The sequence below is a fragment of the Hyaloscypha bicolor genome (assembly GCF_002865645.1).
Source record: "Hyaloscypha bicolor E unplaced genomic scaffold K444scaffold_10, whole genome shotgun sequence".
Lineage (NCBI taxonomy): Eukaryota > Fungi > Ascomycota > Leotiomycetes > Helotiales > Hyaloscyphaceae > Hyaloscypha > Hyaloscypha bicolor.
The window spans coordinates 3,889,052-3,913,703 of record NW_020194512.1 but is presented as its reverse complement, the minus strand read 5'-3'; the positions used below and the strand labels follow the sequence as shown (position 1 = coordinate 3,913,703).

The 24,652-nt window shown below is 24.4% G+C and overlaps 3 protein-coding genes across 3 annotated transcripts; 1 reads left to right on the top strand and 2 right to left on the bottom strand.

The window, feature by feature from the left end:
* Positions 1-802: 802 nt before the first annotated feature.
* Positions 803-2,668, top strand: K444DRAFT_649487 (MFS multidrug transporter; the record flags this gene model as incomplete). Its single annotated transcript, XM_024885573.1, has 6 exons — positions 803-996; positions 1,060-1,081; positions 1,130-1,203; positions 1,269-1,598; positions 1,675-1,915; positions 1,985-2,668. The coding sequence occupies 6 exons, from the start codon at positions 803-805 to the stop codon at positions 2,666-2,668; spliced, it is 1,545 nt and encodes a 514-aa protein (XP_024744529.1).
* A 1,025-nt stretch (positions 2,669-3,693) lies between these two features.
* K444DRAFT_690467 (uncharacterized protein) lies at positions 3,694-4,318 on the bottom strand. Its single transcript, XM_024887771.1, has one exon. The coding sequence runs from the start codon at positions 4,020-4,022 to the stop codon at positions 3,735-3,737; it is 288 nt and encodes a 95-aa protein (XP_024744528.1). The 5' UTR covers positions 4,023-4,318; the 3' UTR covers positions 3,694-3,734.
* K444DRAFT_606532 (uncharacterized protein) lies at positions 3,722-4,558 on the bottom strand. Its single transcript, XM_024879011.1, has one exon. It carries the CDS (start codon positions 4,454-4,456, stop codon positions 4,031-4,033), a length of 426 nt encoding a protein of 141 aa, XP_024744527.1. The 5' UTR covers positions 4,457-4,558; the 3' UTR covers positions 3,722-4,030.
* Positions 4,559-24,652: the final 20,094 nt, after the last annotated feature.

The window sequence follows — 24,652 nt, the reverse complement described above, 5'->3', positions numbered from 1 at the left end:
TACCAAAAATTCGCCCGCAACCGAAATACCGCTTTTATAGTAATAAATATAGGGCGAATAAATGGTATAAGAACGATTTAGAAGTATTATATATGTTTTATATACTTAAAAACAATAATTTAATCGCGTATACAAGTGCAATAATAAATAGTAATAAAGGGACTTTGAATTAGGTAGCGTTGCGCACGCAAAATGAGGTATTTTGGTTGCGGGCGAATTTTCGGTGGGTTAAACAGTAATCGTTAATTAGCGATCGTCAAACAATAATCACTAAATCTCGCTGGCACATCTGATCCTTACGGCTTTCTGTAGGGGAGCTGCATGCGTCCGTCGGATATCGCGTTAACGCTGACGTGTAGGACCAGGTTGTAAGCTCGTTTTGGCGAAATCCACAATGTGGGTTTAGTGTCCGTACATGCACTCATACCTAACTCCGTAGCACGATTGAGGCACTACAATATTGTCAGCGTTCTACGGCGTAGATGTTGGCGACCGTCTGCCAGGAATAAGCTGCGGCCGAAAAGCATTAATGATCGGGGAATCCGACTGGTTATCTCGGCTGCACGTTGAGTTTTCGTCTCTCGATCCAACATCTGTTGGTTGAAACAACTCTAGCCACACTCCCATATTGTGATAAACGTTACGTTAAACTATTCCGCATCTGTTTGCAGGGAATTCTCAAACTCCAGATTCCTCACAAGTGTCGACATCAAAAGCTGATTCTTGCACCTCTCATTGATTCCTTCTTCGATATCCCCAGGAATTTGCCGACTCATTATCTCTGAACACAATTCATGCCGTAATGGCAGAAAAGACTGAGATATCTCTGACAACTTCAATCGAAGTTCTCCGTCTGAACCTCGAAAGTCATGGCTTGGAATTGACCGAAGATGGACATGTTCGTTGGGACAAGAAAAACCCAGCACACCCGAGAAACTGGACAGCTTGGAGAAAGGCGTACAATACAATCGTCATCCTCTTCTTGGAATTGATCACGTAAGCACACACCTTGTTATTGTTGATTGAGAGGTGTGGACTAACTTGGATCTAAATTCCTAGAACAATGAATGGAACCGCTGGGGTAATATCGTACGTTGACGACAGCTAGAAATCGACTAATAATCAAAAGACATCAGCGGCAGATCAAGCTCTACATCATTACAAAATAAGTCAAAGTTTGGCGGTATTCGCATTTACTTCCACGTAAGTAGGGAATTCAGAAGAGCTAAAACTACAGGTTTCACAGAACGCTAATCACTGCTCTCAAGATATGTCCTTGGCCAAGGAGTAGGGGGCATCTTCTTCCCACCCTTTTCAGAAGCCTTCGGCCGCAAAACTCTTTACATCACGTCGACACTATTATATTGCATCTTTTGTGTCATAGCTGCTTCAGTCCCATCAATCGCAGCAGTAGTTGTAGCCAGACTCATTACTGGTATTTTATCCGCAATTCCCACAATCGTTGTTGCGGGCAGTATCGAGGACGTATTCAACATGCAAGCTCGCGTGTGGATGATCTTTTGCTGGGCACTGGTTGGGAATCTTGGTCTTGTGCTAGGGCCCATCTTCAGCACGTATATTGCAAATGTCCTTGATTGGTATGTTACCCAGAAAGGTTTCTGGACTTAGTATTGAGATCGCTGACTGACATTTTATTTCCTGGCAATTGTTTAGGCAGTGGGTGTTTTACATTGCAGCTATCATCACAGGCATCATATTTCTCCTTTGCTTAGGATTGAAAGAGAGCCGTCCAAGTCTTTTGCTTGAGCGCCAAGTGGCTGCGTTCCGCAAGGCAGCTCCCACTGGGCTGTATCGAACTCGTAATCCGGACCGCATACCAGATCTCAAAGCGTTCCTTGACGTCACCATTATTCGTCCAATACGACTTCTATTCACAGAACCCATAATAATTATGGTGAGTTGGAATCTTGTCCCTGCCATATGAATTGTCAAGACTTGAGTGAGAAGTTAAGTTTGGTTATAGGTAACCATAATGGACTCTGTTGCGACCACCTTATTCTATTTGCAAGCAGAGTCCCTCATCGTTGTTTACACCTCACTAGGTCTCTCAGGAACTCAAGCATCATTATCCTTGATCCCGGTGGGCATTGGCTGTCTCTTAGGGTTTCTCCCTCGGTTTTATGACGACTGGAAACTTACAAAGCTCCGCCAACAAGGGAAACCACTGCAACCTGAAGACAAGCTTTTTGGCTTCGTCCTCGGATCACCCGTACTTGCGGTTGCTTTATGGTGGTTTGCGTGGACCATCCCACCTCAAGTCCATACGCATTGGGCGATTTCCATGCTGGCTTTAATACCAGCCGGATTTGCTTTGAACGATATCACCTTTACCCTGCAAGGTTATTTGGCCGACAGCTATACCATCTACGCCGCTTCAGCATTCGCTGGTGGATTGCTTGCAAGGTCCTTGATGATTGCAGCCATCCTGCCTTTCACTAGACTTATGTATACCAGAATTACTGCAAATGCTGCGACTTCTATTCTTGCGTCTGTTGGGACTTTGTTCTGCGTCTCGCCGTATATACTTCTTCGGCATGGGAAGGGGATCCGTAAGGCGAGTCCGTTTGCGCAGTTTAGCCTGGATACATACACAGAGAATCAGGTGGAAGATGATATGAATGCTGCTGGATTGGTACTGGAAACATAGTTCCTTGAAGGAGAAGGGCGCGAAGCTTCGAAGGCTATCTTGTCTTCTTGCCAACAATCTCAACGTCAGCGAGTGGTAGTGTTTGGATTGCTTATGGTGAAATAAACAGTAAGAAATCACATTCGGGGAAAACCCCCATCTTATCGCGGTTCCAGCCCCACAAGCTTGCTGCCCACCTTCAAACATGTGAATTCTTGTCTTCGGTTGAGCCTCCCCTCGTGCAAGCCGCTAAATGGCCCCCCAGCCCCATTCCAGCCACAAGTTTTTGCATATAGCTTCATTATATTTCCATAAAACCGCCCTCAAATAATTATATATTCTCCATAAGAAGGGTATACATTGTATATTCCTCTGGTAGTAAGGCGTGAGGCAATTGGGCCAAGGTTGCACCTTCCGATTTTGAACGTAGATCTAATGCTACAAAGGTATAGATTATAGCAAAGAGGATTGAAGTACAGTACCCTGGCGGGATGTGGAAACCAGGCTTGGCAGAAATACCTAATTTCCGGTATTAATACATATCGATGCCAGAATCGTAAGGTATTAATACTATCGATAAAGTATCGATTCACAGAACCCAATTCCCTCCTTTAATTGCAATTAACTTTGGAACCACTTCTCTTATAAGAAAATTTTTGGTAGCGCAAATATTCTACTTAATTTTAGGCTTTTTATTTAGCTACTTATCTTATGCTTTAAACTAAAACTCATCTCAATGCGGCTATTTTAAGCAAAAATAAGCTTTTGAGATTTTCGTAAGGCTCGCTTATAATAAGCTTCTCGATAAGAAATACGAATACAAGGGCTATTTTAAATTTAAGATATTATTAATTTTTATTAATAATAGTAAGTAATTCTTTGAATAGAAAGACTAGAAATTGAGGGAAGTTAAATAATAAAAGAAAGAGATAATTTAAGGGATAAGAATTAATTTGGTATCGATATATATCGATTCTTGCGATACCTGACTAATACCATCCAGTATCGATACCTTATCGATACCAAAAGTATTTTTGCCAAGCCTGGTGGAAACCTGTGCCTCATGACCCATCACGAATCTATTTCCTCATTTTGACTGCCGTCGACCAGCACTTTTCCGGCCAATAGCATCTAAAGTCCGGGGTTCTGCTTCCTCCTGCCCATCATTTCTCATTAGACTCTCCATCTCCTCCTCTTGGTCCTCTGAGATAATCACGTTCAACATGATGGCAAGGAACGCAGTGATAGCAAAGCCGGTCTCTATCACCAAGACGATTACGTCAAGGAAGCCAACCTTTGCACGATTGTCTCTTGTATAAATAAAGACATACGAAAACCACGATGGTACAAAGGTAGCCCCAAAACCCAGAGACATCGCAGCGGTCAAGACGAAACGGGTGCGACGTGTGAGCGACACGGCTGAGGTGGCCTGATGCCTGAAATGGCGACAGAAGAGAAGAGGAAGGTTGTCGTGCCTCCTAGAACTGACGCCGGGAAGGCGACGAGGGCGGCTGCAAACTTGGAGGAGATATCCATCACAGCCAAGAAGAAACAGACGGCATAGCCGGCTTTCCGGTTTGCACAGCGAGTCAATGCAACAACGCTAGTGTTCTGTGCGAATGTCGACCTAGGTGTAACAGTACACAAACAAGCTAGCATACCGTTTAGCCCACAGAGGTACAAGCGCGTGATTTGGAGTGCGGAGAGAAGCGCAGAAACTATGAGAGAGGTCGAGATAAGGTATTGAGATGTAGAAATGCTGAAGCCCGCTGCAGATTCGAGAATAATTGGGGGAGTTATGCCATTCATAGGTTAGGGACGAACACAAAAGCTTTATTCATGCTCAACTCACACTCCGGCCAACATTGCAAGAACATGTTGAAAAGAAAAGAATCCTATTAGCGTTTAATCAATTATACCTAGAAGACCATCCTTGGTCGTCAACGTCCTGATCGACTTGTTGACATTTTGGGCAAAAATTTGCTTAGGGGGAGAATCGGGAGCGATTTGGTCAGGACCCTATAGCGAAGTAATGAGCAATTATTGTGAAGGGCAATTGCAGCAAAGTTCACACCTACATCTATCGACAGCCATTTTCCTTCTGTTGTTCGCCTCAATAATGATTGAATCTAATTGAATGCGGCTAGTTCCATTGAATTAGATACCTTACAACTGCACGTCCAGGACCCGAAGAATAAAATGTGTTGATCTAGCTTAATAATAAAGCTAGTGTCACGTGCTTGCAATGTAAACCAAGTAAAACGTACTGAATTGACTGCTGTTCTATAGTAGTAAGTAGCCTGTATATATAGCCCTGAACCCCCTAAGTCACATATACTAAACCCCTAAACCAGAGAGCTTTATACTGAACCATTTAACCTTAGCTGAACCGATTTAGCCTTATAGGGCATATTATGCCCTGAATTAACCTTACAGGGCATAATCTACTTAGTAATAAGCCTATAGCTTAAGCCCCATTAGTATATAGCCCCTAAGGCTCCGTTCCAGGGCTTACTAAGCCTATTAGGGGCCTTAGCCCCTAATTTTAATAGTTCCCTTATATATTACTAAAAACAGCCCTAAGGAAATAATTCCAAAAATATTGCTTTATTTACTAAAGCTTCTAGAGCCTTAGTACCCAAAAATAAATAAAAAAACAGCTTATAATTCCATAATTATAGTATAAATAACTCTTCTATATAGTGCCTAAGGGCTACTAAAGATAGGGGCTTAGTAAGTATATTAGCTATTATTTCCTTAATAGAAATATATTTAATAGTAATCTTATTAAAGGCTATTAGCTCTCTAATATAATAGTAGCAAATATTAATATATTTGGTTTGGCTATAAGCTATAGGATTTCTAGCTAGTATTATATAACTCTAATTATTACTAAATATAGGAATTAAAAGAATAATATTTAAATATTAGATATATTTAAGCTCTTTAAATAAAACTCTAATCTACTATCCCTGTTTACTAGCCTTTAATAAGCTAATATATTTTAATTAAATAATAGAAATAGCTATATAGTATTATTTAATAGAGAATTAGGTAATAGGTTCCTTATTAAGCAAATATAAATACCTTATAATAAAGTATTTATTTATTATATTATTTATATAATTTATATTACTAAAGCTCTAAAGTTTAGGGCTTTTAGTCTTTCTAATACTATATAAGATATTATAGTTTATAATACTTTTCAGATAATAAAATACCTTTAATATAGTATTCTAGTACTATATAATAGATTTACTATAATACTAGCTAAGCTATCTAATTATATAAGTAATATTAGAGCGGGAGCCTTTTAAAATCCATATAATATAACCTATAGCCTTCTAGTATAGGCTCTAATTAGCTTATTTCTTTTCTAATTATACTATAATTAGGATATTTCGGTTATTTATAAGAAGATTTATAGACTTAGCTTTTCCTAGCCTAAACCTTTTTATAAGGCCTATAATATATTTATTCTAATTAAAATATAGAATATATTTAGAGTAATTTTTATATATTTAAATATCTAAAATTAGAACTATATTTCCCAAATCCTTAATTTCTTATAGGGAAGCTATTTTATTAATAATTTTTTAAGTAGCCTATAGATTATAATCTAGAACTAGTATATTATAATTTATAGTAATAAAGATATTTGGCTTATTAAAATAGGAACTAAAATTAAGGATTTTAAGTTCTATATAGGCTTTAATATATTATTTCCTTTCTAATTATTTAAGCTTATATAAGGAATTAAGTAAAAGAAGTATTAAGCCTTTAATATATTTTAGGACTTAAAAGATATATATTAGTATAGAGTTTAGAATATAAATAAGTATTAATTATATTAATTTAATATATTTCTAGGTTCTTATATACCTTTAAAGCTAGTAAAATCCTTAGGCTTTTAGCCCTAATAATAGAGCTAAAAGTTTTTAGGAAATTATTTCCTGAAATCTAGCTAAAGCCCTAGCTTACTAGCCGAGCTTTATATTAATTAATTAGGCCTATAAATATATATTTAAAGCTTGTAATTTAGTAAACTCTTTATTAATTACTTGCTTTTAATAGGCTCTATAAATGGAGTTATTTATAGCTTTAGTATAAGTTCTAGAAATTAAATACTCTATAATTATTATATTTATATAATATTCTATAATTAGTAGTTCTTTCTAATTAGGGGAATTAGAGTTCTCTGAATTAGTATTTCCTAAATCGGAATTCAAAATTCCTATATTTATTATTATAGTATTTTTATAGTTTTCTGAAATATTTTATTAGAAATTAGATAATAGAATAAAAAAGTTATATATATTTTTTAAAAGCCTTATAATTATAGAAGCTTTAGGCTATTTTCTAATAAATTCTATAAAATTAAACGGAATTCTTTTCTCCCTAAAAGCTTTTTATTTTAGTTCTATTTTAATTACTTGTTTTTATAAAAAACAGGTATTATAAATATTATAATTTTCTTTTATTTAGGCTTATATAACTTATATTACCTTAATATAAATATATAGCCTATAAAATAGGCTTTAATAATTATATTATTTATTTTTAAGCAAATTTTTTTTAGGAATATATTATATTTATATATTTTAAAATACCTAATATTAGAATATTTCCTATTATAAGCCTTTTTAGAAGTATTTCTATTAGGGTCTATTAATATTCGATTTTATAAATAATAGACTATAATTATAGCTTTTTCCTAAATTTATATAAAAAGCTTAATATTTAATAATATAGCCCTAGCTACTAATATTAAACTCTAGTTCAGGTATTTAAAAACCCTATTTTATTTAGAAATATAAATAATAATATACTTAAATTATATACTATAATTCTTTAATAATAAAACCTTTAAAAACTTATATTTCAAAGTATTATTATAATATATAGCCTTGATTTTATATTCTAATTCTAGCTTTATTAAAGCCTTAAATTATAAAAATATAATTCTTAGCTATTTTCTAGTTTTAGTAAAATATATTTATAATTTATAAGTATAATTATTTATAAATATAAATATATAAGTATTTTCTTTTAATATAAATATATTATAAAGGCCCTAAAAATTACTATAAATCTGTTCTAATAAAGCTATAGCCTTAATATAGGGCTTATAGGGCTTTTAAAAAGCTTTAATAAGCTTTTTAAATCCTATAGAAATAGTATATTTTAGCTTTAGATTTATAGAATTTAAATAATTAAATTAGTAATATTAGAGGTAATTAGCTTAGTTTTCTAATATAGTAATTACTTTTAGCCTAATATTAATACTTTATAGAATATTATTTAGGATATATACTTTTTCTAAATAATTAATAATTCTTATTATTATTTCCTGAAATTTAATTAAAAGCTTCTTTTTAATAAAACTAATAGTAATATATATAATAATATTTTTATTTTAAGCTATAATATCAAAATTAAGCTTTTAATAAACTTAGATATATAAAGTATTTTAATAATTTTTATAGTTTATATAGAGGCTTTTAGGGCTATTTATAAAAATATAATACCTTTTATAATAGCCGGAATCCGGGCTTTATTTATTATAATTACTAGTATAGAAATATCTAATATTTTATATTTAGTAAAAGCTTTTTATAAATAAGTTATATATTAGAAGCTTCTAGAATTAATTATTTATAGTAAGTCTTTATTATAAATAGGCTTTACTAGAGCTATTTAACTAGTTTTAATATTACTAGTATTTACTATAGGCTTTTTAGGCCCTAAAGAAAGTTCTTTATCTTTTTTAAAAATTACTAAAGACTTTATATTAGGGCTCTTTTTTTATTTTTCTTGCTTTTTTACTTTTTTGTTTTTATAATTAGATTTTTTATAGCCTTATTTATTATAATTAAAATACTTTTTCTAAAAGGCTTTTTTAGGGTCTTTTTTTTCTATTTTAGCTAATAAAATAGATTTTTTTAGGGTTTCTTTTAGTTTTATTCTCTGTTTATATTTACTAAAATAAGCTACTATTATATTATAATTAGTAGTAATTTTACTAATCTCTGGCTATAATATTAAAGAAATAAAGCATTTATCTAGTATTTTAATAGTTCTAAAAAGAATTAATATTTTAAGGGTTTTAGAAAGCTTTTCTATAGAATTAATAATTCCAATTTCGTATTATAAAGTACTTAATTCCGTAGTTATTATAGTAATAGTAATACCCCGTTCTAATAGCTTATAACTAATAAAAGCCTGAATTTTAATATTAAGCTATTATATATTTAGGGAAATATATAATACTTCTAGTATTTTCTATTATTTCCTAGTTATTTCAAGATATAATATATATTATAAGGCTTTCTAAATATATAAACTTATAATTATAGTATTTGCTTTAATATCTTTTACTTTTATATAATTACTAAAAGGCCCTAAGGCCTTAGAATTACTTTTATTTTTAGAACTAGAACCCTTAATAAAACCCGGTTCTATAATAATAATTTTAATTCCTAGACTAACTATATTTTATAGGCTTTAACTAATTAAAAGCCTATATATTAAAATATTTTAGGGTTCATAATTGGGTTTTATAAGCCTAATAATCCGGGGCTTTTCTATATTAAAATCGTTTTCTATAATATATTTCTAAAGAATATTTCTAGAAAATATTAGTAAGCTAATTTAGTAATTTATAATATATAGAAATAGTATTTAGTATTTATAATCTATTAATCTAGTTTAATAATAATACTAGAATTATATATTTATAATATAAATCAAGTAAAATATACTAAATTAATTACTATTTTATAATAGTAAATAGCCTATATATATAGCCCTGAATTCCCTAAATTATATCTATTAAATCTCTAAACTAGAAAGCCTTATATTAAATTATTTTAGCTTTATAGGATATAATTTACTTAATAATAAGCCTATAGCTTAAGCCTTATTAGTATATAGCCTTTAAGGCTCTGTTTTAAAGCTTATTAAGCTTATTAAAAGCTATAAGCCTCTAATTTCAATAAAATAAAGCCAAGAGAAAATATATTAGAAATAAGTAATATATTATTACTAATATAAATAATAAAGAAAATATAATAAAATAGTAGCCTCTATTTATATTTTATTTAATAAAAATTTCTATTATTTATATTCTATTTATATTCTAATTAAGATATTTATAAATATTTATAAATACTTTAAATAATATATATATAATATATATATATAATAAGCTAGCCCTATTAGATAAGGCTCCGGATACTTTTACTTTAGTATTACTTTACTACCTAATTAAGTAATAATAGTATTTAGTAAATAAACCAAATCTTTATAATATTTCTAGAATTACCTTAATTTAAGAACTTAATAATAATAGTAATTCTATTATTAAAAATCAGGAATTAAAAGAATAGAATCTTTAAAATAAGAGAATTCTTTCTAATTAGAAGAATAATTAAAAAGCCCTTAGAATAATAGAACTTTCTATAAAAATATATTAATTTCCTCAATTTTTATTTCTTTTTTATACTTTAATTTCATATAAAACCTTAATTATTATTCTTATTAATATACTTTCTATTATAAATCTATTTACTTATATTTAATATATTTGAAAATATTTTAATAATCCTTAATTAAGCTTAACTTAGCTTAAAATTACTCTGAGTTTAAATTAAAACCCTTTAATAAATAGGCTTCTCTCTTTAAAAAAGGTTATTTAAAAAGATATTAAATTCTATTTAAGAGAACCCCTAAAATACTAGTATATATATTATAAAATACTTAGTTTAAGATTATTTATAAGTTAATATATTAATTTTTAATGATTTTTTACTAATTAATATAATAGTAAAATATAAATAAATTAATAAATATATATCTTTATAAGTAATTATTATATTTATTTTCGAAACTTATATAAATATATTAATATTACAGGTTTAAAAATAGTAATAATAATAATAAGTTATTTAATATTAATTAAAAAGCTTTATTTACTAATATATTTAATAAATAAAAATAAAGGCTTTTTTTAAATCTCTTAATCTATTATAAATAATCTTTTTAATAAGTAATTAAATTAAAGAAAAGAAAGCCTTATTATTAAATTTTATAATTAATATATTAAGTTTTAAATTAGTAAATATTATTATATTATTATATATACTAATATTTAATAGTTAAATATTACCTTTATATTATAGTATAGCAGGCTATACTCGTTAAAAATTATATTATTTTGGCGGTTTTAAGGTTTAGGTTATATAATAAAAGCCATGGCCTTTTATATATAACTTGCGGAAATTATATAAGAAAACTAGTTTTTTTATAGATTTAGAGAATAATTTTTTATAAGTATTTAATTAATTAAGCTTTTATATACTATATATTATTTATACTTTACTATTTATGTTTTTAATTTATTATTTTACTATTAAGTTACGTTTTATACTCTAGTATACTTTATATGGGTTTTTGTCTTATTATAGTTTCTCTCCTATATATTTTATAGTAAGTAATATAGGAAGAATAGAAACTTTATAGTTAAGATAATACTCTTATAAAGTTCTAAGAAATATTTATAAGGCAGATTATTAGCTTAGTAAATTAGGGAAGAAAAGGGCTATTATAATATCTTAAACCTAAGGCCAAAATATTAAGAATATATAAGTATTAATCTTAGTATCTTATATTAATTTCTAATATATTTAGTAACTTGAATACAAGTTAGCTATAAGATATAGTTACTAGTATAATATATAGGAGTAATAGAAATAAAAGCTAATTATAAAAGGAAAAGAAATAAAAGAAATAGAATAAGAAATATTATACTAAGATAATATAAGTTAGATCTTAGTTAGAATTAGACTTTAGTACTCGGAAATAAAGTTATACTATTAATTTATATATTATTTTTAGTTATAATAAAAGCCGGAATTAAAATAGCTTTAATCTTAGTAATAAAGCTTACTTCTAAGTCCGAAAAAGATATTTAAAAGAGAAAATACTCTTAAATTCAAATAAAATAGTAAACTAAAATCGGAAATAAGAATTAAAAAGAAATCGGAAATAAGAAATTATATAAATAAACTAGAGAAGCTTCTAGAGAAAGAAATAAATACTAAATAGAAAAAGAAAAAAGAATTTAGAAAAGTTAGAAAAATTAGTAAAATTATATTTATTATTTTTATTATTACTTTTAATAATATTAATAGATATATCTAGTTTAGTAAAATTAAAGCAAAATACTATAGGTATTAAGCCAAAGAAATAGGAAAGAGAATATAAATAATAGGAATAAGACTAGAAAAGCTATTATTTTATTACTACTAATACTAAAACTCGAACCTTAATTATATCTATTATTATTAACTAGTTTTTCTCTAATTTCGGTTCCTAAACTAAAAGATATACTTAAATAGGAAATTAGTTTTTTTAGGAATCTTATTAGTAGAAGTCTCAGGTATAGAAACTCTATAATTAATTATAAAAGAAATTATTAAGATTAATATAGCTAAGAATAAGTATATACTAGTACCGGGTTTAAACCTACTATTTATAAGAGCTCCTAAAGTATTATAGTTTCAGGAAAGTAATATCTCTATATTTTTGGAATAATATATAAATATATATAAGAACTATTATATTTCTAATAATACTAAAAGAAAGAGAATTATCTATTATATTTCTCCTATTTATAAGAATTAGATTAAGGCTATATTAGAATATTATATTAATACTCCGAGAAATTACTAGGAAACTAAGTTCTTTAAGGCCTTATTAAAGGAATTCCGAGAATATAACTAGGAAATACTCAAAATTAGCTATAACTTTCTTAATTAGATTATTATATAAGCCTAGAATAGAGGAATCTTATCTAAGTCTTATATTAATATATTTAATAAAGTATTAAAGAAATTACTAAAAAGAAAAAAAAGAAATAAAATTACTTAGTATTAAGAATTTATAAGAGAATTATCTATTCTAGTAAAAGATTATATTTTTAAGAATATAAACTTCGAGCTTATAAATATTTCTATTTATAAATATAATAAAATATATAAAAAAGTAATAATATTCTATTAATATAAAAAAAAGAAATATTATTTTAATATTACTAATAATCTAGATATATCTAGACTTAGATAAGAATACTTAGATATAGTAGTTTATAATATAGTTTCTAAATTAGAAAATAATTATTTCTTACTAGTTCCTTCTATTATATTTCCTAAAGCTATTATAAATATAGGTAAAAAAAGAACCTAGCCTATAGCTAATTATATAACATTTACTAAAAGTAGTAAATCTAAGGGAAATAATATTAACTAACTAGTAAGAAGTCTAGAAAAATTATCTATTATTATTATAACTTAAGAGAATTTATAGAAATAACTTAATATAGCTATTATTAGAATTCGGGAAGATATCTATAGCCTGCTTATATAGCCTAGCTAATTATAGTAAGTATAATAGTATTAATAGCCTAATAGGTATAATTCGAGTTTTCGGAAAGAATATACTAGAAGTTATAATAGAGATTATAGAGAATACTATAGTAGCTATAATAATTGAACTAGAATAAATAAAAAGTCTAGATAACTATATTCTAAAAGAAATTAGTTTTAAGTATAGTTAGAAAATACTATTTAAGTTAATATAGCCTATAATATAAATCCAGAACTAAAAGAATAAATTTATTATAAGTACTATAATAGGAATAAGAATAATAATATTAATCTAGAATATATTTATATTTCTTAGTTCTATTACTTACTAATAGAAGAACTTATAAACTATAAATATATTTACTAATTTAATAGAAGATAATATAAAGGGCTATTTAAGCCTAAATAAGAAAGCATTTCCTTTTTCCTTATTAATAAGTACTAGTAATTTAACTAAATTATTTCCTAAGTCCAAAAAGAAGAATTTAATTATAACTTAAATACTTGACCTAAAAATATCTAAAGATTAATAGGAGATATCTAGTTTACTAGGTAAGAAAGAGAAAAGAGAACTAGCTAACCGGAATCTATATATAAAAGCAAGTAAGTTATATCTAGGGAATCTAAATAGCCGTTTTGCCTTAGAGAAAATTATATTAGAATTATTAATACTTTAGATTCTAGAATTAATAAATAGTATTAAGATTTAGCTATAAATAGTATTTCTATTAATACTATAATAGGTTTCTTATTAAAGAAAAAGAGAAAAGAGATAGAAATAGCTAAAAAGGTTTTCTAAAAACAAGCTAGAATAAAAGAAAAGCTATTCTATATAAGAGGCTAGAAAAATACTATTTTAAGAAATAATAGATAAGGAAATAGCCTAGCTAAGAATATAAATATTAATATTTCCGGGAATAAATAGAACAAATTAGAAACCTAATATACTCTTAATTATAATAAGTATAGAATTCCTAAAGTTAATAATATTTTAATAAGATTACTAAAGAAAGTAATTATCCTATTTTAAAAAACTTAGAAAGAAACGAGAATACTTATTAATACCTTAAAAATGCCAGATCTAGCTATTATATTTTAGAACTAATAGATTAAGAATAATACTTCTTATCTTATTATCTTATAAATAGGAAATACTATTATATTAAATATAGTTAGATATACTAGGAAATCTATAGAACTGGCGGCTGCGGCTTATATAATAAATAGAATATTTAAGGAATTAGAAATACTAGCTTAAGTATCTAATACTAATAGAATTATTTAATTTAAAAATAATAGTATTAATATTCGAATATTACTAGCTTATAAATATATTATACGAACTCTATACCTCTAGTTCATATTTCGAGAACCTTAAGGAAATATTAAATATAAAGAAATAATTAATACTAGAACTAAAGTTAATATTCTTCCTAAAAAGATCTTTAGAAATATTAGTAAAGTAGTATATAATACTATAGATTATTAAATATTTACTATTACTAAAACAGAATTTGAATTTATAGAAATAGTAAAGCTTAGAGCTAAAATTATAAATAAAATAGGATATAAAGATATATTTTTCCTAATTAAAGGGGCTCTAAAGATCCTGTTTAGTTAATTATTCTTAGTAAAAATAAAAATAAAAATTATATATAAAAGTAATAGTTTATAAGATAAAAGGTTTACTAATTCTAAAAATAACTAGAATACCTATATTATTATAATTATTCTATTTTTAAAAAATACCGGGAAATAGAAAAAAGTAATAGTTTAAGAATACTAAGCTCCTAGAATTAAGGAATTAAGTAATATAAAATAGGAAACTAAAAGTAAAGACGAAAAATAGAGCCTGGTATTATAACTAGTAGTAATATTAAAGGAAATGGGAAGATACCGGAATTTCCTATAGATTCTTTTATTTTAGATTTAGGAATTCAGGAAATTAATAATATTTTTAAAGAAACTAAAATAGAAAAGGCTCTAATTAGAGTATTATTAAAAATAGTTCCGGAATTAATAAAAAAAGAAGCAAAAAGGGTATTAAGTAAAAATATTTCTAAAAAAGAAATAGAATAATATCTTCTAATAATAAAGAAATATATTCCTAAAGCTAAGGAATATTAAACTTAAGACTAGAAAGAATTCTGGAATATATAGGAGCTTAAAAAAGATATATTAAAATACCGGATAAAAAGATATTTTTTATATCTAACTAGAAAAAAGCTAAATAGAAAGATTATAAATTCCGGAGATTAGATAAAAAAAATACTAGAGAAAATAGCTATAGCTCTTAAAAAAAAGAATAATAATTATAGTCTATTTCTAGTTATAAAAGTATATAAAATAAAGAATAAAAAGGTTTAACTAGTAAATACTAATAATAGAACTAGAAAAGGTTCTAATAAATATTTGGACTAGTTTAAGAGATCTAAAGCTAGAAAATACTTATAAAAGTATACTAGGAAATATAAGAACTATCTTTTACTAAGAATATTAGCTATTCTAAGAAATTTATAACTTATTCCGGAATGTTTTAAATAATTAAATATTAGTAACTAGCTCTAGGAAAAGAAACTAGCTATATTCCAAGAATTAATAATTAATTAAGAAAATATAATTATATTTAATTAGAAAGAAGTAAGAAAAGTTTATAAAAATATTAGTCTACTTATTCTAATTAAGACTATTAAGTATAAAGCCTAATAAGAGAAGAATTTCCTATATTCTAAAGCTCTAGTACTAGTAATAATAAAAATACTATTAGAATACCTAGATTATAAAGTTCTTAAGAAATATAATAAATCTTACCGAAATCTATAATTCTTAGTTATAAAGAAGATTACTAGGACTTATAAACTAATTAATACTACTATAAAAATAAATTTAGTAATTTTATAAGATACTAATCTACTCTTATTTACTAAGAAGATCTTAGAGGAATTTACTAAATATATTTATATTTCTCTAATTAATTTCTTTTCCGAATATAATTAACTTATACTAGATATTTATAGTAAAGATTTAATTATATTTATAATACTTTTAGGGCTATTAAGAATAACTATATTATCTCAGGGAACTACTAATTCCGTTATATAGTTTATATGGGTTATTATAACTATTCTAGAGAATCTATTTCCTAAAATCGCTATATTATTTATTAATAATATTAGAATTAAGGGACCTTATATAGACTATAATAAGTAGCTTATTTTACCTGGAATTTAGTATTTTATATTCAAATACTTTTAAAACCTGGATATAACCCTAAATAAAGTTAAATAAACCAGAGCTAGTATTAGAGAAAAATTATAGTTCTATTATAATAATATAATTATTATTAGCTTTATTTATAGAGTATTTAAAAGAAGTTCTTTAAGTTCAGGAATTACTAAGATCTTGAGATAAGAGTATTATAATAGTATAACTAAAGATAAGGCATTTATTAGAATTATTATTTATTACTATATTTGAATTAAAGACTTTATAATTATTACTAAACCCATTTACTACTTAATAAGAAAGAATATAATATAGAACTAGAATAATAAATAAAAGCAAGCTATATAAATTCTTTAGGAAAGGCTTATTATTATTCTAATACTCTATAAATTATATTATAATTTATTAGAAGATTAGGAAATAATTATATTAGTAATAAATACTAGCCTAAATAAATAGGATAGAACTCTTAGTTAATATAATAATAAAGGGAAAAAGAAAGTTATATAATATGAATCTGGGATCTAAAATAATACTAAACGGAGATATAATACTATTAAAAGAGAATACTAAAGGCTAGTAAAGTATTTATAGAAAATATAATTCTGGCTATATAAAGTTTACTTTATTCTTAAACTAGATACTAATATACTTATTATATAGCTAAGTAAAGCGGCTATAGATCTTTCTAGAACTCTAGTTATTTACTAGCTAATATAAATTTAATTATTTAACTTTAAAGTTAAATATATTAAAGAAACTAAATATATTACTACTAATAGATTATTAAGATACCTATAATAAGAAGGTAATACCGAAAATAACGAGAATATTAATAAATAGTTAGTAATAGAGCTTAATACTATTAAAATAATACTTATTAGGCAAAAAATTTGAATAAAGAAAGCGGTTCTGGTTTAGTTATATAATATTATTTTAAGAAATCCAATTCCTAAGACCTTTACTAAATATTTAAATAATAGTATCTAGTTACTAGAAATTAATAATTAAAGCCTTACTATATCTAGAAACAAATTAGTAATATTAAAAAATAATAAAATCCGGAAGTTATATAATAAAGGCCATAGTCTTTTATATATAATCTCTAGTAAAATAGTAAATAATAATACTAACTCCTATACTTTACTTAGTAACCCGACTATTTTATTAGATCTTTTAGATAATAGCCATTCCGAATAATACTAGAATATTATATAATATCTTATAATACTTTCTAAACTAGAAGAAATATCTAGGGCCGAGTTTCGAAAATTAAATAAGAAAGCTTTAAATTATAATATAAGAGATTAATTACTCTAAAGAGTTATATCTAAGGTATATCCGCTTCGACTTATTATTAATAATTAAGAATAAAGGGAAATTATTATTAAAGAGCTATATAATAAGATTAGATATACCAGAAGAAAAAGTACTTTTTACTTAATAATTAGCTACTATTACTAGGAAAATTACTATAACTATATATAGAAGTATATTAATACTTATAAGATCTATTAGTATAAAAGTAAAAAAAAATAAGAAAAAGCTCTATATTTAATAAAAGCTATATTTCTTTTCTATTATCTTAGGATTAATATAGTTAAACTATTAGACTATAAAGAATATAACTTATTAGTTATTACTAGAGATAACTTCTTAGGATAAGTTAAAGCTAGATTTTTAAAGAACCTAACTAATAAGAAAATAGCCAAATTTATTTAGGAAGAAATTATTTATAAATATAGTTTATTTAGATAGCTTAAGGTAAATAGCAGATCGGAATTTAAAGAAATAGTAATTTAGGAACTTAATAAGCTAGGAATTAATAGAATTATTATTTTGGCCTATAATTTCAAGAGAAATAGTATAATTAAAAGAGAATATTAACTAATTATTTAAGTATTTATTATACTTATAATAAGTAAAAAGAAGCCTTAGATAAATTTACTATTATATATTCTATTTACTAACTAAGTTACTATATATAAACTAACTAGATTTACCCTCTTTTATATAGTCTATAATAAGGAAATAATATTACCTATAAAAATATACTTTCTAATCTAGAGAATATTTAAATAAGATAAAGTCTATAATAGAAAAATACTTCTAGAAATATATATAAAGCAAATATAAATAAGAAATAAAAATATTAAAAAAGCCAGAATAAAGAAAAATAGAAGATACTAAAAAAGAAAAAAGTAATTTAATATTACTTATTAGATTTATTTAAAGCCTATTTCCGAAAAGAATCTAGTTCTTATATATAATATTAAATTAATAGATTAAAATAAGTTAAGAAATATAAAGCTACTATATTACTAGTATAGCCTATATAAAGTAAGATATACGAATTAACTAAAAGAATACTATATACTAGAAGAACTTAATAGTACTATATTCTAAAGAATATATACCGGGAATTAATTTAAGTAGTTTATTAAAAGAAATAGATTCTAGTATTTCCCTAATAATAAAGTTAATAATAAGTATATACCTATAAATAAATATTTTAAAATAGATATAGAACTAGAAAGGGAAGTAATTATAAAATACTATAAATAAAATAGTATTTAGGAAATTAAGAAAACTACTAGTATTATTATATATATTCCAGAATTACTAGAATTAGAAAAAGCAAAGTATATCTTCTTTATAGAGAATTAGGAGAAAGTATTTAATAATAAGAGCTTTTCTTAACCTGAAATAAAGCTTATTACTTTTAATTTTTTATATATCTTTTATTTTTTTCTTCTAACTAATATTTATAACTTTTAGAAAATATTATTATTAGACTATTATTTTAGAAATCGGACAAGCTTTACTATTATTTATTTCTTACTATTATCTAATTACTATTACTAGATAGTATTCTTAATATATGAAATTCTATTACTAGATCTTAGAAATTAAATATAAAGAATTCCTTTTAGTATAAAAATAAATAAGGAATTATAAGGTATTTATTAATAGGTAATAAGACAATAGAATAAATTAGTATATTATAAAACTATAGTATTAAATTTAGTATAGAACTAATCTCTATTTCTCCTATAAGGTCCAGGGAAGCCCTCTCTAAATAGAAGGCCCTAATAGTATATATATATAATTAGTAATTTATAAGCCTAATATATATAATATAAATAGTAATTAGTTGGGATATTAAAGGGCTACTAAACTCCCTAATTAATACCTGTAATATCCGAGATTTATTATATACTCTTAAGTTATATATAACCCTATATATATTATAACTATATTTCCCTCTTAGGATCTTATTTCCAAGATCTATTAATCTATTCTAGTAAATATTTAATTAATTATTTATTTAATTAATATAAACTTCTAGTATCTTAGAAAGTAGTTTTACTAATATAATCTGAATAATAGATATAAAAATTATCTAATTAGATTAGGGCTAAATAAGTAAGAAGAAAGAGTAATTATATCCCAGATATAGGGGCTAGCTAGTAATTATAATTTCGTTTAGGATCTGAGTATTCTAATTAGTTTAATCCAAAATACTAAGATATTATTTTATAAAATTAATACTACCTATTAGATCTTATATTAGAATAATCTAAATAGCTATATAGAAAGTATTTAATAAATATTTATATAAGAAACTTATATAAATATTTCTAAGGTTCTAGAAATTATTTATAGGCTCCTGGAAATATATATTAATTAGTTATACTAGTTTCCGATTAGGACTAGTATAAAAACTAATAGTTAATTCAGGTAGTTCTCTATCTTTATAAAAGGACCTCTTTATATTACTATATACTCTCTTTCTTTCTAATAATTATATATATAACTTTTTCTATTATTACTTTCTAGTCTCTTTTTCTATTCTTCTCTAAATCTTCTTTAATTATTTTTAATTAATTCTATAATATCTTCTTCTAGCTTTATTATTTATTCCTATAATAATAAGTATAAAAGTAATCTTATAGCCTCTTTTTCTATTACTAGTAAATACTTGAAATATTTCAAATATTTACTTATTAATTCCTTTACCTTATATATTATAATATCTGGTAAAAAGAATTATAATTATTATAATAAGGGTTCTAAGTCTTATATATTAGTAAGTTCTTTAGCTTTAATATCTATTAAAGCTAATATAATTTCAGATTTCTTATTACTTATTAGAGGCTTACTAGTTCTAGAAAGATACTATTATAACTTTTAAGAAATTTCTTGAAATATATCCTAAATAATATTATATTAATAAAAATAATATTATTAATTAGGTTTTCAAAAACTAAAAAAATACTAATAAGTTTCGGAATTCTTCTTTCTGTTTTAATAAGGCAAATAATAATACTATTTAGGTTAGTATTCTAAAAATAAGTTTTTTCTAATATATTTAGATACTTACTAATTCCTTAAAAAATACTATAATATTTATTTTTAAGGTATTAATCTTATTATTAAGCTTATTACCGAGATTACTAAATAATTTATTACTAGTATTTCAAGTACTAATAATATAATATTTATAGCTATTCGGGACCTGATTTCAGAAATTCGGGCCTTTTATAAAATATATATAGCTATTATAAGTTCTTTACTTACTTCTTTTAATATCCTTTATACTAATATTATTATAGTATAACTATATTCTATTAAGAAATAAATAAATTCCGGAAAATATTAGCTAATTTTTTACTAAGTTCTAAATAAGACTAGTATTTAATATTCTTATTTTAGGAATTGGGAATTTATAGAAATTAGAGTTTATTTATTTAAAATACCTATAATTAGTTTACTTATAATAAATCTTTCTTAATTCTGAACCTTTTTCTAATAATTTAAATATAATTCTTATAAGCCTTAATAAAACCCTAGAAAATCTTTATAAATAAAAAGCCCAGGAAAAGAATATTTCTATTATTATTCCAGGCCTTTTTTTAGCTATTCAGGTTCTCTTTTTCTTTTAAATAGCCTTTTTCTTAGTAGTCCAGAATTCTTTTTAATCTTAAGAAATTATTAAAAAATAATTTCGGATTTTAAGCTATAATTTTAGTTATATAATTTTAGAAGTTTCTTAGAATTTTCAAAGTTAGGAAAAGCAGATAACTAGATATTATAATCTTTAGGCCAGGCTTTCTATTTAATTAAATACTATTACTTCTTATTTTTATTATTTTATTAGTAATTAATAATAGCTTTTACTTCCTATTTTTATTTTTTATTATTATTTACTAATTCCGGAAGTTCTCTAAAGAAATATAAATATAGCTCCTAATTCTTTTTTACTATATACTTTTTAAAAAAGGAAATATAGAAAGTTAGATATAAATAATTATATATACTTAGTAGTTCTAACTTATATACCAAATTACTAATATATTTAAGAATCCTAAATAAACTTATAAATTTTGGTTTAAGCTTTCTTACCTTAAGTTTAATATTTCTTATTAATAATATTACCTAAACTTCTTTGGAATAGTATTTAGCTAACTAATATCTATTATAATAGGTTTCTCGATTATTTTATATATAATATTATAAATCCTTAAGCTTTCTCTATTTTATTTTAAGGATTTCTAACTTCTTATATATAGCTAATATCTCTTTTATAATTCTGTTCTTAGGATTCTATAGAAGTTAAAAATAGTATTTATAATATATATAAAAAGATATATTCTATAAAATTTAATATTTTAAATTATTATATATAAATTCTATAAAAAATAACTTCTTAAACTAGTTATTCTTTCAGGTATTATAATAATATCTCAGATAGTATTTCAGAGCCTAATTCTGTCTTTTTATTTAATTATTTATCTAAGAATAATAAGCTATACTTAAATACTATTTATATATTAAATAAAAGCAGAAAGCAAATTAGAACTAGCTAATAAATACTATTTCTCGGTTAGAAATAATTCTATTAAAAGAGTCAAAAATCGAGAAAATATATTCCTATATAATTTTAGTAAGCTTTAAAAAGTTAATAGTCTTATAATATATAATATACCTTACTATTTTAGAGTATTAGTTAATAATTATAAGAATTATATTAAAATCGGAATCTCCTACCGGGTTCTTATATAATAGTAAACCTATAATAAAATCTATAGAAATCTTATTCCAGGATCTTTTAGGCTATAGTAAATTACTAAATAAACTATATAGTAAATACCTCTTTACCTTAATTCTCTAATAAATATTATATTTTTAATAATAATTATAAATATCTCCTTTTATATTCTCCTAATATTAGGACTTTCTAAAAAACTTAAAAGTCTTCTCTATTCTATAATATCTAGCTATTAAGTTATTATAATAAAGCTTTATAATTTCTTAATATAAAGCAGAATTATTAGGTATAATAATTCTTAAATAGTACTTAAATAGGCCTGAATTATTTTTCCAGATTTTTTTTCTCTTAATATCTTTCTTATTAAGCCTCTATTTTATAATATTCTAATATCGAGAATTATTTCTCTAAATTATCTAGATAATATCTAAAAGGGATTTAGATAAAAAAACTAGTACTATAGCTCTTTTAGTAGCTATATATATCTATATATAGAGAATTAGATATTTATAACTATCTAATTCAAAAACTCGAGAGATTATGAAATCTTTAGTTTTATTAAATAATATAGTTATAAATACCCTTATTACCTTAGCTATAGTAATAAAGCCTTTAAGGTATCTTCCTATATCTTACTTCTTAATTAATTCTATAGTTAAGGGATCTATAAAATAATCTATTTACTTGTTTTATAATAAATATTTCTCCTTAGCTACTATAGATATAATAAGTATTAAATAATACTTATTCCAAAAAGAAAACTCTTTAGATATCTATAAAAACCTCTAAATTATAATTATAAAAGCTTCCTTTAACTTATTCTAAAAAATTAAAAGCCAAGTTATATTAATAGGATCTTTTTTATAATTAGGTCTTTTACTAGGTCTATTTACTAGGTTTAAGGTACTTCTATAGTAAATAATATTAAAATTATATATTATAAGATATATTACCTAATATATTTAATAGCTCTCTAGATACTTTATTTCTATAAAGTATTAAAGGTTATTATAGTCTATAATAACCTTAATTATAAACCTGGATCTTTTAAGGTAATAGTACTAATATTTAAAGGCTTTAATAATTGCAAATAGCTCTCTATTATAGGTATTATAGTTATATTTAACTCTAGAAAGTTTCCGGAACCAGAATATTATTAAATACTAGTATTTTTTCGGGCTATTACTAGAATTAACTTATTATAAAATAGTACTAGTAATTATAAATTTTAATATATTAGTTTTAATATAAATCTTCTTAGAAAAGTCAAAATAGACTAGGATAAATATTATAATAAAAGCTTTTTTCAAAGTTTTAAAGCTTTTAGTTACTTTATTTATTTATATAAAGGAACCGGATTTCCGGCTCTTTTTTATTTCTTTTAAAAGGTTTATTAAGCCTATAATTACTTGAGAATAATAGTAAATAAACCTATAGTAGAAATTAGCAAATCTAAAAAATACTTGAATATTATAGAATAATTCTAGTTCTAGCTATTTAATAATACTATAAACCTGTTTAAAATTTATATAAATATCTTTTATTTTAATAAGAAAGCCCAAAAATTCGACTTTCTTAATATTAAACTCGTATTTACTAAGTTTATAAAATAGGTTATTTTTATATAGCCTAGTAAGTATCTAGTAAATATAATTATAATATTTATCTTTATTTTAAGAATAAATAAAAATATTATCTAAATAAATAATTATAAAATAATCTAGAAGCCCTATAAGTATAGTATTAATATATATTTAAAATATAGCTAGTATATTAGCTAGCCTAAAATGTATTATAAGATATTTAAAATAGCTATAATAAGTCCTAAAAGCCGTTTTTTACTTATATTATTTATAAATTCTTATTTAATAATATATATCTTTAAAATCTAGCTTTATAAAAATCTTGGCTTTTTAGAACCGGTTAAGGGTTTTATTAATAAAAGGAAGCAAATACTAATTCTTAATTATAACTTGGTTAAGTCTATAATAATTAATATAAAGATATAATTTTCTATTCTTTTTAGAAATAAAAAGAATAGATATTTTTACTAGGCTTTTATTAGGCCTTATCTAATATTTATAAAATATATCTTATAAATATAAATATAATACTTCTAGTTAGATTTCTAATAAATTATATAAAGGCCTATATAGGACTATACTATCTATATTAATAAAGTATTTAATACTACTAAGATTAGAAAGTTCCGAAGCTTTATTAGAATTAAAAACCTTTAAAAAGTCTTTATATTTATTATTTCGGAAATAGACAGATATTTCTAAGGCTTCTTTCCAGAGGATA

Coding starts and splice junctions, on each gene's coding strand:
- K444DRAFT_606532 (XM_024879011.1), bottom strand. CDS start 4,456: ATGAATGGCATAACTCCCCCAATTATTCTCGAATCTGCAGCGGGCTTC.
- K444DRAFT_690467 (XM_024887771.1), bottom strand. CDS start 4,022: ATGTCTCTGGGTTTTGGGGCTACCTTTGTACCATCGTGGTTTTCGTAT.